General features: G+C 58.5%; 1 protein-coding gene across 1 annotated transcript in view; it reads right to left on the reverse strand.

Annotated features, from left to right (window-relative positions):
* The window catches only part of JCAD (junctional cadherin 5 associated), a 37,553-nt gene that overhangs the window by 6,816 nt on the left and 13,587 nt on the right, over positions 1-17,150 (reverse strand). The window contains exons 2-3 of the mRNA XM_079914932.1: positions 16,449-16,790; positions 524-4,041 (exon numbers count right to left, since the gene is read on the reverse strand). Of these exons, the coding sequence (XP_079771058.1) occupies positions 524-4,041; positions 16,449-16,732 (3,802 nt within the window). The 5' untranslated portion in view covers positions 16,733-16,790. The remainder of the gene's footprint in view (positions 1-523; positions 4,042-16,448; positions 16,791-17,150) is intronic.

Consider the following 17,150-nt stretch of genomic DNA (forward strand, 5'->3'; position numbering starts at 1 on the left):
GAATGGTGTGGTGGTGAAGACAGATAAAAATGGGGACAAAGGATTCTGCAAGAATCACGGGGCGGGGAGTTTATCGAATCGACTGGTACGTCTTTTCCCATTAGGTTAATAGAGCAACGAGGGTTATCTGGGTGAATGGCTATTATCTGGGAAGAGAATACAGAGTCCATGGTCTCCTACGAGACTGATCAAGGTTCCTGCACTAAAGCTGGAACACTTTACTGATGTACCTCTTCACAGTTGGGGGCCCCCAAGGTTGTTTATGTCTGGAATTCTACCTAGTTGCTTACATAGATAATTTCTATCAAGACTGGATCATTTAAAATACACTATAAGATCTTGCTTTTTAAGGAAAGCTTCTGGATGATTCTTGGTAAAATGAAGACTCTTTTGGCCCATAATTCACAGGGTCAGTTGCACCTTTTCTGCACCTGCAGGTTTCAGCATCCACCAACCTTGTGTTCCGATGCTCTCGGGACGTCGACTGAACACAACGCGCCCGCCCGCCTGCCCCGATCCTCACCTGGGCACCAGAAGTCCTGAGCGCCGTTCTCCTCCCTTTGTGCTGTCGGATGCCCGTCTTCTTCCAGCGGGGGGGCACCCTTGGGGTCAGAGAGCTTGTGCCTGGCGCTCAGAGCCCCGGGGCCCCTCTCGGCCTTCAGGTCCTCGGCCTCCTCCGCAGAGTCCGCGCCCCGCGAGGTCAGGAGCCTCAACCGAGACACAGAGCTCACCTCCTTCATCCTCATCAGGCGGTCGGGGTCTGCCCTCCGCGGGGGGGACGCCAGTTTCTCCTGTAAACTTTCAATCACTTTGGACGTGCTTCGGAGCCTCTTTTCGGAGGCTGTCAAATTTGGGGTCCTTTCTATAAAATGGAACAAGGTGGACCTGAAGGGTGGCTTTGTCCCCACGTCCTTGGGATGGAAGGGCCGGCACTCCTGGGGGCTGGGGGGAGGCTCGGGGGCCTTGCTGGGGACGGCCCCGTCCACGCCGGCGGGCTCGGAGGCCTGGGGAGCCTGCCGGGCGCTGCCCACTTCTCCCACAAACAGAGGGCTTTCGGTCCAGCCACACCTCCTCCTGCTGTAGAAGGCGTCGGCGGACGCGGCGGGGTCACACCGCCGGGCTGGGCCGGCCGCTGCGTCCCGCCTGCGGGCCTCAAGCCCGCGGGCGCCTCCCTCAGGCTCGGGGTCTTGACTCCGCCCCGTCCTCCGGGCGCCTGGCAGCAGGGACTCCACGGCCACCTCAATGCCCAGGATCCTGGCGGCCCTGGCTTGCAGGGACTCGTTTAGGGGGATTTCTACTGCACTGACTTCCCCCGGAGACCCCGCTAACTGGCCGGCGCTCTGCTCCTGCCCCGGCGTTAGCCCCACAGACCTCAAGTCTGGCGCCGACAGGCCTCGGGGTTTGCCAGCCACGGACAAGGGGGCCCCCGTGGTCCCCCGCCCCCCACCGCCCGCCTTGGGCGCGCTGGCTGCGCTCAGCTCCGCAGCACTGAGCTCCCGACTCGGCGGGGGCGCCCTCGGTTCCGCTGCATCGGGCGGGGGCCCTGCTGCGGCATCGCTCGGCCCGGAAGACGCGGCTCGTCTCACAGGCCTCGGGCTGACGGCCGGCTCGGGCGCCCCGGCCTCGACCTCCCGGTCCCGCCCCTCCGCCATCCGGCTCCCGGGGGGCGACGGCCCTGCGGCGCGCCCGCTGCCGTCTGCCTGCCGGGGCCCGGGGGCCCAAGGCCTCGCCTCCTCGGCCCAGCTCTCGGGCTTGCCCTTGACGCTCCCCGGCCTGGGCCCCGGGTCCTCGGGTGCCCGGCCCTCCGGGAGGCCTGGGCGCGTGGACACGGGCTGGCTGCGGCCTCCCCAGGGCGGCTCTGTCTCACTGTCCTCGCGGCCGCTGCCGCCGTCCCGGCCCCCTTCCTCCTCCTGAAGCTCCTTGTTGAAACTTTCCAACTGGCTGATCAGGTCCCAGGGGCGGCGGCTGACGGGCTTCAGGAGGAACTGCCCAAACGGCTGTCTGCTGTTGCAGGGGCCTGTGGTCGCCCCCTTGACAACCTCGGCCCTGGGCACCGGGCTGCCTCCGCGGACACGGCCGTCCACGCGTGGCTCACCCGGGCCGGCCCTTGGTGCGGGGGCCTGGCTCCTGGGCGAGGAAGACCCTGAGATGGTGCCGCCGCCGCACGGGCTCAGGGGCCCCCCTTGGCCTTTCGGGGAAGGAGCCCCGGGCCTCTGGTTCTGGTCACTGGACGCCAACGCCACGTGCATCTGAACCTCGAAGGCGTCCAAACATCTTGGAGGCAGCGCGGTGTCGGGGGACCCTCCCCACATCTCCCCAGGGAGGGGCCGCGGGCTTTGGGATTCCTGGGTGAAGCTGGTCTGCGTTTGCTGGTCTCTGTACTGCTGCCCGGGCCACGAGCCAGGACACGCGAGCGCTCGGTGTTTCACAGGGTGTGGGAACCTGGGGTCGTCTGTTGGCTGGTCTCCTCCGGGGCTCCCCGGGTCTGATTTCTGGAGCTCCGTCCTCCCGGTCATGCCGCCCATGAGCGCCTGCAGCTCCAGGTCGGTGGAGGACAAACTCAGCAGACTCTGCTCTCGCAGAGCCGCGCTCTTCTCGGGCCCAGGCCTTTCATCCACGTTCTGTTTTAAGTCATTGTTGTTCGTATCTGTAGCTGGCAGATGTGATTCTGACTTAACTGGGATGGAAACCAAACAAAATATCGTCTCGCTCATTTTTTTCTTTGAACTTTTCTTGGTCTGCAGCCCAGCTTCGAACTTTCTGAGCTGGGTTTGTATCTCACAGGTACTCTCGCCCTGGGGGCTCGGGGAGGAGACGAGGCTTTCTGCGTGCACGTCCGGCCGCTGACTCCGAGTGAAGACGCAGGAGTCTCTGTGCTCAGCAAAGCCACCATCTTCTCCACCCCCGGGGAGCCGGTCCCACAGCCAGCTCTCGCTCCCCGAGGGGCCCCGAACGACAGCCTCCCGCTGCAGGCTTCCAGGCGCCGGCTCCGTGGCAGGGACAAGGCCGTCCAGCTTCACGTCTTCCCAGAACCCGTGGGGTCGGGCGAGTCTAATGTGTCGTATCCGTGGGTCGTCGAAGGGGATGTACAGGACGGAGCCGTCACAAGCCGTGGCGGGGCGGGGCTGCGGGAGGACCCCGACAGGAGAGCACGGGCTGGGCCCCAGCTCCTCCTCGGCTCCCCGGGGGCCCGAAGGGGGCTGGCCGCCGGCCGCAGCCTTCTCCACCGGCTGCCGCTGCGTGTGGCGGCCTCCGCCCTCGGGCCTCTGCCCTCGGGCCTCCCCCGGGCAGGCAGGTGCGGCGGCCTGCAGCGGCGACCGGTAGGAGGGCGGAGGCACGTACACCGGGGGCTCCAGGCCGGGGTCAGGCGCGCACGGCTCCTGCCTGGCGGCGTCGTTCGCCTTGGCCGAGGGGGCGGCAGCCGAGTCCGGCTGCCGGCTGTCCGCGTAGCTGCCGTTTTCCCCGCCGGCCCTGCAGTGTTGGTGGGAGCCGTAAGATGGAGGCTTGAGGGGTCTCCCAAACCGAGGCCGGGGTAAGGGGGCCGAGGAGCCACCCTTCTCGGGGTTCCTGGTGGCTTCCGAATCGCGAGCACCGAATGAAGGCTGAAATGCCACTTGAGGGACACCTGGAAAGTGCCCGTCGCTCAGAGGGATGGGAATCTCCACGCAGCTCAGGCTCTCGGGGGAAAGAACCCTCGGCAGCGAATGGGATTTCTCGGAGGTCAAGCCGTGGCCTCCGAGCACACACGGGTACAGGTCTTGGAACAGCTTCTCCCCGACGCCAGCCGGCATCTGCCCCCCTGGGTTCCGTGGCTGGGCCTGGCCTCCGACGCGGACGCTCTGCCATCTGGCGGGACCCGCCAGTCCCAGCCCTTCCTCGCAAAGTGCCTTCCTCATCACGTCCTCGCTCCTTCCGCCAGCCTCCCGGGGCCCCTGGGTGGCTTGCGCGGGCGGGCTGGGGGCCCGGGCCGGCTCCTCGCGGGCTTCTTGCTCCCTCCTCCGGTAGGTATGGCTGCGGCTGGCCGGGGGCTGCTGGCGGAGCCTGCGAGACAGAGAGGCACGCAGTTACGCCAGGGAGGACGTGCACGGGGAGCCTGCCTGGGCCGTGACTGCTGAAAACCACACCCTGGGCCTTCCCTGGCGGCGCAGGGGTGAGGAGTCCGCCTGCCAGTGCGGGGGATGCGTGTGTGAGTCCTGGTCCGGGAAGATCCCACATGCCGCGGAGCAACTAAGCTTGTGCGCCACAACTACTGAGCCTGTGCTCTAGAGCCCATGAGCCACAACTACTGAGCCCGTGCCACAACTACTGAGCGTGTGTTCTAGAGCCCAAGAGCCACAACTGCTGAGCCCACGTGCCACAACTACTGAGCCCATGTACCATAATTACTGAGCCTGTGCCCTAGAGCCCACACGCCACAACTACTGAGCCCACGTTCTATAACTGCTGAGCCCGTGCACCACAACTACTGAGCCTGTGCCCTAGAGCCCACACGCCACAACTACTGAGCCTGCGTGCTACAACTACTGAGCCTGTGCACCACAACTACTGAGCCTGTGCTCTAGAGCTCATGCGCCACAACTACTGAGCGTGCGTGCTACAACTACTGAGCCCGTGCACCACAACTACTGAGCCTGTGCCCTACAGCCCACATGCCACAACTACTGAGCCTGCATGCTACAACTACTGAGCCGGTGCACCACAACTACTGAGCCTGCACTCTAGAGCCTGCGAGCCGCAACTACTGAGCCCGTGTGCCACAACTACTGAAGCCCACGCGCCTAGAGCCCGTGCTCTGCAACATGAGAAGCCACCGCAGTGAGAAGCACATGCACCGCAACAAAGAGTAGCCCCCGCTCACCACAACTGGAGAAAGCCTGCATGCAGCAGTGAAGGCCCAATGCAGCCAAAAATAAATAAAATTAAAAAAAAAAAAAAAGCAATGGACTATAAAACAAAAACACACTCCCAACCCCAGCACTCGTCGACTTGGAAGAAGCCACGGCCCACGAATAAGGGTTGGAAGGCAGCCAGCTGTTCGGCCATTGCGCGCCTAGCGACAGGCTGCGCTCAAGAACTTCAGGACTTCGCACGCACGTGAGCGAGGCCAAGCTCAGGGCTCTGAAATGCCCGAGGGGACCGGGCTTCCAGAGTGTGGCCCTGGGCCCTGGACTCCATCCCCAGCTCAGGCGGGACGGCTGCTTGCTCTCTGGGGGCGGGTCTGGGAACCCGCGTCGAGTGTGGGCAGGAATCACGAGGGGGCCGCTCAGGTGAGGACCCTGGGTCCCAGTCCAGAGGCTGACTCAGCAGGCCTGGGTGGGGCTCCATCAAAGGCACTCCTGCCAGGTCCCTGGGTGCTGCCTGTGCTGTGGGTCCCAGCACCCCCGCCCAGCACCATCACTGAGGGCGGGCGTCAACCACGAGCGCACGGCAGTCGGGGGACCCCGCCTCCCCACGCCCGTAGGCAGTACCCCAGCTCCACCCCGTGAGAGTCTCCGAGGCAGGCGGGCAGCCAGGCACCGCGTCTCTCCGCGGCCCCCAGCTCTTCCCAGCGTCTGGATGAGACGGAGGCTCCAGCAGAGTTCCCACACCTCCCCGAAGGTAACCACCCACTGGGCTCATTAAATATACACATTATCAATGTCCCTGCCCCTGAAAGTTCAGATTCAGTAGCTCCGGGTTAGGGTCCGGTGTCTATTGTTACCAAGCTCTCTGGGCATCTTGTCTTCAGGGGACGTGGAAACATGCTCAGGCCACCTTCTGAGACTGAGGGGCTCTGCTCCGGAGAAGAGCCCTCTGCCAGGTAACAGATGCTGGCACCTGCGGCCGGCCAGCTCCAGGCTGTGGCCCACCGCCTGGCTGGGCGTCAGGGTTTCCCTGTGACCCTTTAAACCATACCACCGCCCAGGGCCCACCCCCAGACAGGGGATCTCATCAGTGCCGCCAGGAGCCCGGGCCCAGATATTTCAAAACCTCCTCAAATGACTCTGGCAGCCCGAGTTTAGAGCTGCTCTACTGCAGCTGAAGGAAGGATCTGAACACTGCTGAACTGTGCAGAAATATTAAGCGACTGCCCACGAACCGGCAGAGACCAGGACTGTAACACAGAAAACCCATGAGGCGGAAGGAAGCCTGGGGCGTTCCGCTACCTCGATTAACCACGGGCTAAGCAAGAAAGGTTCCAACTCTACAAGTCCTGATTGCTTTTTAAATTATAAAAGTAATACGCACTCATTGTTGAGAATGTGGAAAAATATAGGAAAGTACAAACCCCAAAAATCGCTCGTAGTCTTTATACCCAGAGACGGTCATTTTGATGTATATCTTCTGGTCTGTGTGTGTGTGAGGATGTGGATATTCAAACAGCCTTAGCGTTGATCTGCTTTCTGGTTTTACGTCAACATTCCCCAACATCTGCAGCGCAAACGACAGCCAACACTTACATAGTGGTGACAGTGTGCTAGGTCCTTACTGAGTGCTTTCCTAACTCATTTAAGCTTCACCAGCACCCCTCCGGGGTAGGAACTGCTGTCAGTCCCATTTTACAGAGGAGGAAACTGAGGCACAGAGAGGTTGAACAACTCTCCCAAGTCACACAGCTTGCAAGTGGTGGGAAAAGAATTCAAACCCAACAAATGTGGCCATAAAGCCCAGTTAGCCACCATGTTTCACTTCTTCCAGCGTCATGACAAATCCCTCACGAGCACAGTTTCAATGGGAGAATGGCAGTCTATCATGCGTACGTGCTTTATTCAACCATCATGCTGCTATCAGACATCCACGTAGCTTACGTTCTGAAACACTTTTGAGAAACTCTATTCACCAACACTAAGCAGGTCCCAGGTTATTTAGAATCAATCCGTAGAAAAGGAAGCGGCAGATCAGGGCATCATGCTATCCCTGTTGTGCAATGTGACCTCAGATCGGTCCGGCCCGTTTAGGCTCGTCCCACCCGCAGCGTGGAGCAGAGCTGGCCCTGCCGCACTGTTCCCGTGTCCGGCTATCACAGCCGATGTGTTTCCTTACTAGACAAGTGCAAGTAATCTCTCATTTTTTTTTTTTTTTAATGTGCTTATCGGCAAACGTCTGGAGGGACTGAAATCCTGAGGTGCGATTTGTCCACGTTCGGGCCACGAGCATAATCACAGGCAAACCAAGAATGACATAAACAGGACAAGGATATAAACAGGCTGTAGTTGCCTACGCCAGGAAGGGGGCCAGTTTTCTTCCCCGCCCAAAAATGTTCCGTTATCACCTTAACCTTGTCAAAGCTGCCATCTGTAACTGATCAAAACGGCTGGGCATTCTAGGCAAAACTTTCTTCTATTTGCACAATACAGCAAAGCCCCAGTTTCAAGAAAACACAGATCCACCCGGAGAACTTTAAATAATCTATTTTAAAGAGTACACATGCTTTTATATGAAGCAATGATTTCACAAACATCTAGTTTGTACCTAGTCTGAGCCTGGCTCTCACAGGCACACGTGGCCCACGCGGTGACAGTTCTGGTGAATTTCTCCTTCAGACAAGTTATCAAGTTGGATATCTACTGGCTTCAGTGTATGACGTCCATTAACAGCTAAAATGTATGCCACTTCACATGGCTTCAAAGCCAAGAACGTGTTTTCCGGTACCTTTGAGGAAATAAGCTGAGATCAAATTTTTCTTTTTAAAAAATGAGACTAATAATTTACATTTACAAAACGTTAACAATGGGACGTTTCACAAAAAACATGCTGAACGCGTTAATACGGGGTGGGAAAAAGATAAGGAAAGCCAAGTGGCGTGTGAGAGCCCAAATAAACGGTGTCGACAAGGTCAGTGAGACAAGCAGGGTCTTTGTACAGAATCCCTGGGAGAACAGGTCAGAGAGGAGACAGAAGCCACACCTGCGAGCAGCTCCCTGAGTATCAGAAAAGAGACACGATGATGACAGAACCACTGATCGGGGTGTTTGGAAAATCTTTGAAACATAAACATGTGAAAAACAACATGTCTATAGGAAAAGAGGCAGATCTGTTTGCTGAAGGTATAAAGGCTGATGATGAAAAAAGTGAGGAGACCTTTCTGTCTGTTCACATGACATTTTCAACCGCAACAGGAAATCCCACCATCCTTTCTAAAAGGAAAGCCTGCTTAGAAGGGCAGCAGGGGCCATGGTTTTTAACCATGGTTGCACCCACTGCAGGATTATCCCCTCCACGGTCCTCAGAGCTGCACCAACCTGTGATCGCCTGGGCTCAATGCAGCCTAGCTCTGTGCCTGATACCCCGCGGGCGGGGGGAGATGCCCTCCTCCCTTCCCCACAAGATCCTGAATCTGGTCCCCCAAGGGCAGCCCCCAAAGGCTCGTCTTCTCTGTGGAGGTCGGGAGGCCCCACCGAAGTGGTCCCCAGTCCAGTGACTTCTTCCCGTTGGCAGGGCCACCACCCTAGCAGATGCTGGTGCCGCCCCATGACCTTGAAGCCCTGGTGTCCCTTCCTTCAGAAGCCACGCCCTCTTCCAGATGGGAGGGTCAGTCTTACCCAGGAGCACAGTCTGAGCATAACGGTAGTACACATCCCTTAAAGGACCTCCCACCCCGTGAAGGAGCAGTGCTTTCCTTCTAGGTTGGCAGGGGCACTGGGGCATCTCTTTAGAGGGACTCAGCGCCAGCAGCCCAGTGCTGGGTGTCTGGCACGTTTCTGGGACGCGGTCAGCTATCTAGTGCTACAGAATTTCCTCCCCAGTCCTCTCTGGGCCTGGAAGCCTGCAATTTCACTTTCCAGCGAGCCGTGGTATATTCAGTGTACTACACTGTGTGACTAACCCTCTGACTCAGGGTAACAGACAAGCTAATTTTGGAAAGGGGAGCCTTAAGGTCAGGAAGAGGTCACGCCTAGGGTTAGCGGTTAGCACAAATTAAGATCAGTCAGAAGAGACAAAGCTGCTCTGGGAACATAATGGACAGATCACTACTCAGCCAACGGCTCAAGGTGAACAAGAACTGCAAGTTGCACTGGCACAGAGGTGACTAAGAGACACACATCTGTCGGGTCGGACGGCGAATGTACTGTTACGCCTGCTTTCCACAATGTCGCGATGAGTGAGTGCAAATGATAAATACTACAGAATCAGCTGAAATAAAGGACCAGGGAGACTATTTCAGGAGGTTACTGTTTGGTTTTTTTTTTTTTTAAAATACACACACTTAACAATGGGTCTGGAAGAGGAAGCATGATAAATGACGGGACTGATGAATGATGCTAACTTTAGCATATGCGGGAGGGGCGGGGCAGGAAGACAGTCCAAAGCACTCTAGGTATCCACACGGACAGGTAACTAAGCAGACCCACCCGGGAAACACATCTGCTGACGCAGGGGATGGAAGGCCCTCTGAGTCTGGTCCTCCACCCGGGGGTTTGAACGCCTGAGCCCGGGTCCAGGGCCCACAGAGATGAGCTCAGGATGGGCAGCGTCCCTGGGCAGGGCTGGCTATCAGACCGCGTTGCCAGCAGTGGACGCAACTTGCTCCGTGGCGGCCGGCAGTTTTCTGCATCATCTTCGGGGTAGGACTTCAAGAGCTTTTTGATTCTGCGAGGTCTGGTGAAGACCTTTTATCCAAGTGACCTAAGTCAGAGGCCCCGCCCAAGAGGCCCTGCTGCGGGGAGGGGCGTTTAGGGTCGTTGCTTGCTTTTTACAAGCCAGCGCCTGGAGCTGCAGTTCTCGGGGATACACGTGGGGCAGACGCCGTCCCCTCCCTCCCAGATGTGGGACCCTCCCCCCAATGGCTGGTTAGCCGCCCTGCACTTCCTCTGGGTGACCCGGCCCCTTCTGACAGATTTCCCAGCTTCAGGAAGAAAGGGCTGAAGTGGGGAGAAGTGGGATGAGAAGACAGGGCCTGTGGTCAGGTTGCCGGGAGCCTGCGGCGGACCCCCAAGGAGGGCGGCTCCCGGCGATGGAGCTGCCGAGGCGCCCCTCGGTGGCGCCACCAGGGGGCGGGGTGGGGACGCTGCCCGGAGTGTGTGGGCGTCTCCTGGGGCGCTGGACGGCGGGGGTCCAGACGCCTGCAGCAGGGCTTCGTGGCCACATACCCTCGGCAACACGCCTCGCCTCCCCTGGCCTGACTCCTCCCCTGTCCAGTGGGTGGTCCGAACGCCTTCCTTTTCAAGCTTGTTGCGAGGATTAATGAGATAATACATTTCAACTGTTTGGCAGAGTGTCTAACATACGAACCCCCTGTTTTTAGCTATTAGTACCATCATGACCCCCATTAAAAGCAATTCTCAGCAGGGTGGATCCATTTGGAAAGTCTTCGCCTCACATGGTACACGGAGCGGGTGAGGGGCACGCAGGGAAGAGACAAGTGAGTGTCCGCCCTCGAGTGGGGTTATTGTAGACCCGTACTGTCCTCTCCTAAGCTGTAATCAATGGGCCTGCACTGACTGACATAACAAGACCCTGACCCTCCGGCCAGGCTCTAAGGGAGGGTCCGTAACAACGATGTCCAGCCAACCAATATCTAGTCTATTCAAACAAAGCAGGAAGAGCAAGCTGGGGCCCACCTTCTCTCTCATGAATCCACTAGGTAAGGCAGATTATTCCAGAATTTTCCCCGTGTTCTCGTAACAAGGACATATCCTTACGGATATATATGGGTGTTTCCTCACCTACTAACGAACCCAGTCCTCTAGCTGAAGAAGGAACTCGTCACCAGCAAGTCTCCTCTTGGTGATAATGTTGCTGCCAAGAAAAGTGGAGCTCTTGGCTGTGCTGCTGATGCCCTCGTCCTCCTCCCCACTGTTCTCCCTGAAGTCTCATGTTCAAAGGGTCCACCTGATTCTTCTTGGGAAAACATGGTGACGGGAGAGCAACATGGGAGCGCGTGCAGGGAGAGAACCAGCGTCCGGGCTTCTGGGAGCTGACACTGCTGATGAACAAAAGCAAAGTGCCTCGGAAGAAGGGTTTACAACAAGACAACGGGAAATCGGAGGTCTGGAGCTTCACGTGCGCTGACGAGCGCTCCAGCTCACACAGCCCATACTTTGCTCTGTGAAGTGGTCAAACCAACAAGGCCTAACACTTAGGAGACGAAGCAGCAGCTACAAGACAAATGATGTTTGTGGAAGTGTAATTCTGTACAGAGAAAGAGACACATGGAAACAGATGTTAAACTCGAGGCGTTCCTTTTTTGGAGAACCATTATAAGCAGGATATGATGGGAGAGAAGCTTAAAAAGCCTCTGCAAAGGAACTGTTTACCATACCCAGTAGCACCACCTAGAACGACGTCCACTGATCGGATGGAAGGCTCCCCAGACGAGGCCCCTCACCCCACATCAGAGATCCTCTCAGACTGCTGAGTCTCTAATTAGCTACGACTGCGCTGACGACAGGACATAATTACAAGCTATTCTCAGGATTTCTGGGGCTGAGCAGAAAAGAGCTTATTGTGGTACAACTTTCAGGTTCAGACCTCTGCTATGTTACGTTACTTTACAGCTTCCTCTGATTATAGCATTTCAAAGGAAACACAGTAAGGAAACAGGGAATGCCTGATAACAGTGTTTCACAAGTTTAATGGTAGCCGAGTATTATTCAGTGATGGCTACTTGCATTTAAGCATGCAGTTTCCTCCACATACAGATAACAGCTAGCTTTCCCCCTTTGCGCGTTTCCTCTGTTTCCCCTTAATCTGTGTGTGTGTGTGTGTGTGTGTGTGTGTGTGTGCGTGTGTGTGTTGGCAAGCACACCCTGCAACAAGGCAGTACGTGCAGAAATAGTTAAACTTGGTACAAACTGATGAACTGAAAGTCTACTCGTTATAAGCTTTGAGCACAGATGTAAATACCAGCTTTCAGAAGCATCCTTTTCATGTTGCCATGGGGAGGACAGAGAGGCCACAGAGAAGATGCACACAGTTAGTATCTGCTGTTGGTTATACGGCCAAGATTAGGACACAACAAAAGCCTAGCATTAAATCATCTGACATCTAGAACGCTGTCTGCAGTTTTACAGACATCCTGGGTTTCCCTGCTATGTACATCCTGGGTTTCCCTGCTATGTACATCCTCGGTTCTCCTGCTATGGGAATACTGTAGTGACATTTGACGTGACCTGTGAGTTTTCTTCTGTACCACGTGGGTGACTCACACAGCCAGTTCCATCACCCCAGTCCGGTCCCTGAGACCATCTAGGAGTGTTTAGCACCCAGGTGAACACTCTGCGGAGTGAATGACTCAAGGGGGACGTGCCAGGGCTTTAGGGTTCCTAAATCAACGGTCTGGGAAGAGAAAAGAAAATATGAGTGGGGTGCACGGTCAGCCCCGCGCCCACCCTGGCCTGGAGAGCGGCCTCATCCGAAGCCTTCCGCCCAGAGCGGGTGAGGCCCGGACACCCACCACTGTCCAGCCGCCCTGCCCTGGCCAGCCCCTCGCGTGCTGACCGCCGACCAGAACAGGGCCGCAGGCTCACCATGCCCAAAGCATCTCTGGCTGCCCCAAGCTACACATACTTTCTCTTGGAAATTTAAACTGAGACCCGAGGGCGGAAGTCGGCGGGGGCTCTGGAGCCAAACCTCTGCCTCCACGTGGGACTCGAGTCCCGGGGAGCCCAGGTTAGCGGGAAGGGGGAACTGCTGGTGACGTCAGTGGAGGAGCTGCAGTGCAGGGAGACGCAGTGACAGGCGACATCTCGGGCGGAGAGGGTCCCGCAGGGACGAGCCACAGCCTGGAGAGACCCGGGCTAATGGCCCGTCCTGGGCCCAGCTTGCTCGTCCCTCATCGGGTGAGGCCGCCAGTCTTCGTGTCCTGCGGGCCAAGCCCCCGTGGTATCCTCACACCTCCCCCTTCACGCAGGTGCCTCTGGTTCCCTGCACCCGGAGAAGCCACAAGGACGGAAGCTTTCCCGCCAGGGACCAGGCGGCCCCCGGGAGTTCTGCTGAGCCTGTGACTGTCCCCTCCCCACCCGTCCCCCAAGGTTGGCATAAACGAAGCCACCAAGGCCGCGACCTCAGAGCTGGGGTCGACAGTGCAGGTGACGGGGCCGCACAGCCAGCGTTTGTGCTTTACACGCTCGTCCAGTCTCCAGCCCTGAGAAGGTCAGTCCCGGCAACACGTGGGACGCAGCTTTGGACAGCAGTGACTCTAATTATCGCGCTGGATAAACGGTCTCCCCACTTGGGCCGAAGGGCTTCTTAGCAGGTTCAGCCGGTCCTGCACCCCTCCTGCCACCCCAGGAGCTCGGTATCGCTCGATCCAACAACAGCGACAGCTCAGAGCACAGCCTCTCCGCCCACTTAGGAAGCGTGGGTCCTGCATTCGGGAACCTAGTCAAGGCTCCAAATCTGTTCTGTGTTCCTCCCCGCCTTTTTTTTTTTTTTAACATTTTGCTGCATATAACCAGCTCATACACGAGAAACTCTAAGGTGATGTGAGTTATCAATCCTATCGTTCTTCATTCTCACCCGGGAACCCTGATGTTCCAGCCACGCCCAGATGACGGGCGACACTGCTCCCCACCTACGTGGCCCCGGCCTGTGTGCGCAGGGCGGCGTCATTACCCGGCTCTGACCAGGGAGCACAGATGCCATCCCTACACAGCTCCCCAGACAGGAAGGGGCTCGGTGGCGCGTGGGAGTTGCTACCCCCGCCCACGGGCAGGGAGTGCAGGGGAGGACGTGAGGATGGCCCAGCACAGGCGACGGGCCCCGCCAGGCACAGTGTGGCCAGGCCCGGTGCTGCTGTGGCCCGAGCCGGGCTTCCCTCCACGCCAGCACTGAGTGCGTGGCCCTTGCAGAGTCACTGACGTTCTCTGAGCTTCAAGCTCTTGGCTATAAAATAACGACATTGCTAACATGCCTACCTCTCCACCATTCCACCAGAATAAAACAAACCAGTCTCCTTTCGGCCCCTGTGGCCTCTTCCAAACTGCTCTGAGCCCCCCGTCCCCAGGAGGTCCAGGGGTGCTGCGGACCTGCCTGTGGTGAGGGCACTCTCTAGGGCAGACCTCACCCCACCGAGGAACTGCAGGATGAGGGGCCCCTGTGCTGCTCCCCAGTCACCCTGATGGCTTGGAGTTGGACAGCGCATCCTGGGCCCCAGCGGCCCCCCAGACCCGGAGGCCAGCCCGGCAGAGTCACAGTGGGGACCAGGCCAGGTGCAGGAGCACGGCTGCCTCGCCCCATGACTAAAGGCTGGGATCTAGCTGCGCGCCGCTGATGCGTCCCGACTCAGAATTAAGCTTTAACTGTTAGCATCTATTTATTTCCTCTCAAGGCACGCTTCTCCCGAAAGGGAAACGTAATCCGCTCCAGCCTACCTTTCCGTCTGCCTCCTCTTTCCAGTTCTCTACTGGCCACTAAAGAAAGAAAACGTCTTTTCACTTCAAGCCAGGAAGCTGGGCAGCGGGTCTCTGAGGCACGGGGCGCTGGCATGCATCTTTGCGAACATGAATGCGTTTTCTCTTTCTACCCTACAAGGCAACCTTCAATCCAAAAGCACCTCGACACCTCCCAAGTTAACCGGGCAGCCTCAGAACCGGGGGGGAACGGCCAGATCGCTCAGAACTCTGTCGACAAGCAAAGACGTCCCAGCGCTGCTCTCAACCCAGCTGAGCCCTTCACTTGCGACAGAAAGAAAGGCGCCTATAGGTCTGAGGGAGGCTGGGATGGAGGGCCTTGAGGTTCCCAGGCCCCCGTGATCACACAGGGCTAGGGAATCCTGAGCAAGCTGTGAACGGGGCTGGGAGCCTCACTGCCCACGTGGAATCCTCCAGGGGATTCTGCTGCTTCCCGAGCGGGACCCAACTCTGATCTCTGATTCAGCCCTTTGGACTGGGATGGACCCCACTCGTGGCACGTGTGCAGGGATTCCAAGGCCATCGTCTTCACCTCGTTAGAAACTAAACCTTCTGCTTCTCAACAACTGTTACGAGGCTGGGTGGATGAACTGAATCCCTGGGCTTACACTGGACACACTGTGTGCCCAGCGCGTAGCAAGCTCTGCAGGAAATGCAGGAGGGGGAGCAGGGCACAGCCTCGGTGCCCTGAAATCCAGGGCGGAAGGTGCAGGCGTGCTCAGCACAGAACCGGAAGCACAGGAGGCGGGGTGAAACCCAGAACGCGTTTGTGCAGCAGCAGCTAAGGCTGTCCTGGCTCTCGGACAACATACCCGCAATCACCCTCCTCCAAAACCCACGGTGGGCATGCTTTTCAGGGAACAGGGCTGCAAAGGCAGTAGTGGACATAAGGGCAGGTTTTGAAGGGCAAGGTTAAAAAAAAGCAGCTTCAAGCCCTTCTCCATCCTGGGCGCCCTCCTGAACCCGCCCCATCAGTGACAACCTCGCCCTCCACAGAGAGGCAGCTCTGACTTGGCAACACAAACCTGCTTCTACTCCACTGGGTGTGAAGAGGGGCCCGCCCCTTTGCTTGTACTCAGTGACCAAGGTGTTGAACGCTCTGACCTGTAAGAGCAAAATCCCTCCCTGAAGGCTGTCGACCAACAAGGAAGATCCTCCCTGTGAAAGGCGACCTGTAACCGTGGAAGCTAGTTCATTCCCTTTGGACTAGACTCACTGCCCTTTTCGTTTGCATGTCTGTTTGCTTCCCTTAAACAGAGGCCTCTGCTCCCACCTGTTTGGGTGGCCCATTTTGCCCGGCTGTACCCAGCCTCGCGCTCTTTGTAGGCACGGCCCCTCCCCCGGTCTGAGCCTGGTCCCCGGGCAGCATTAAAGGCAAACACAGCTTTAGGAAGTGATGGCAAAGGGTTCCCCTAGGTTGAAACGGCACCGGGTGAGGGCTGCGGAGTCCTCTCCCGCGCGGGCTCTGGGGCAAAGCCGCCCAAGTTCCCTCTAATTTACCTCCCCCCCCTCCACCAACCCTCCCCGGTCCACCCTCTTTTTGGTTATTAAGAAAACACCCACAGACGCAGCTGTATTCAGACGCGATCTCCACACTAGGGCCCGTGTGTGCGCGTGTGTGTGTGCGTGTGCGCACGTGTGTGTGCGTTTGTGAAAAGATGGGTGGAGGCCAGTGGAATTACACGGATACGCGAGAAGAAAGGTTTGCTTCGGCACGGGTGGAGGAGGCGTATCCGTCTCCCAACTCTGTGAGGTACAAGGTGGTGAAACATGTTGATGAGAAAGCAGAACGTGCTGGGAATGTGTGCCTGACATACACTGGCTTCTCCAGTGCTTTTAAGTGATTCCTGGCTGAGGAGATACGAAGAGCTTACATGGGAACAAAGAGGCGTCTGAGGATTTAGACGCCGCGCCAGCGGGCGGAACTCGGTTACCGGCCACTCTGCGCTAAACGCCCGCTGCACCAGCCCTGCGTCCCCGCGCACGCCGCCTTGTGCCGCTCTGCTCCCCCCCTCCCAGGCCCCCCAGCCCCACCGGAGGTGGCCAGGGACGGACTCACACACCCACTGCCAGACCCCCGGGGCACGGGGAACGGTGGCTTCAGCTGGAGCTTACCCAGCCTCGGAAATCCGCGCAGCGGCAGCAGCGCTCGGGGGCTCCCCGAGGCCCCGAGGCCCGCGGCCGCGGCTGTCGGGCTCGCTCAGGCGGCCGGTCCCCAGCGAGGCCTGGCCGCGTGGGGAGGCGGCAGGGCCATCGTCACACCCGTTCAGCAGGCCGGGGCCCGCCGGCGCCCGGGACTTCACGGGCTGGCGCCCCTCGCCATCATCCTTGCGCGGCGCCGGCAGCTCTCTGGACAGCTTGTAGCCGTGGGAGATCAGGAGGTCTTCTACGCTGTACATAGCGCTCGGGCCGCGTCCAAGCCCCGCCGCCGGGGCCGTCGTGGTGGCAGGACCCACACTGCGGGACAAGGAAGGAGAGTATCTGTGAGCCGTCACCGACTCCCGCTGGGGCCCCGCGCCTCGCCCGCCCTCGACCCCGACCAGTCCGGACCCTGGGCGCGGTGCCAGCAGAGGAAGGGAAGGGGGGCTCCTGCAACTCATTCAAGCCCGGGCTTGGGTGAGTTGGCCCCTCGTGGACCAGAGAGGTGGCGTCTGTTCTTTGATTCCGCTGAGCCAGGGCGGGGCGCCGATGCTGGGGACCGCGCCCTCGGATGGCCGCTCCTGGTGGGAGAGTCGGACTAGCGATTTAAGCCATGAAATGATTGACAGTGTCCCCAGAGCCCACAGCCCAGACATCGGAGGACAACACACACCGGAG

Source organism: Stenella coeruleoalba (genome assembly GCF_951394435.1).
Source record: "Stenella coeruleoalba genome assembly, chromosome: 2".
NCBI lineage: Eukaryota > Metazoa > Chordata > Mammalia > Artiodactyla > Delphinidae > Stenella > Stenella coeruleoalba.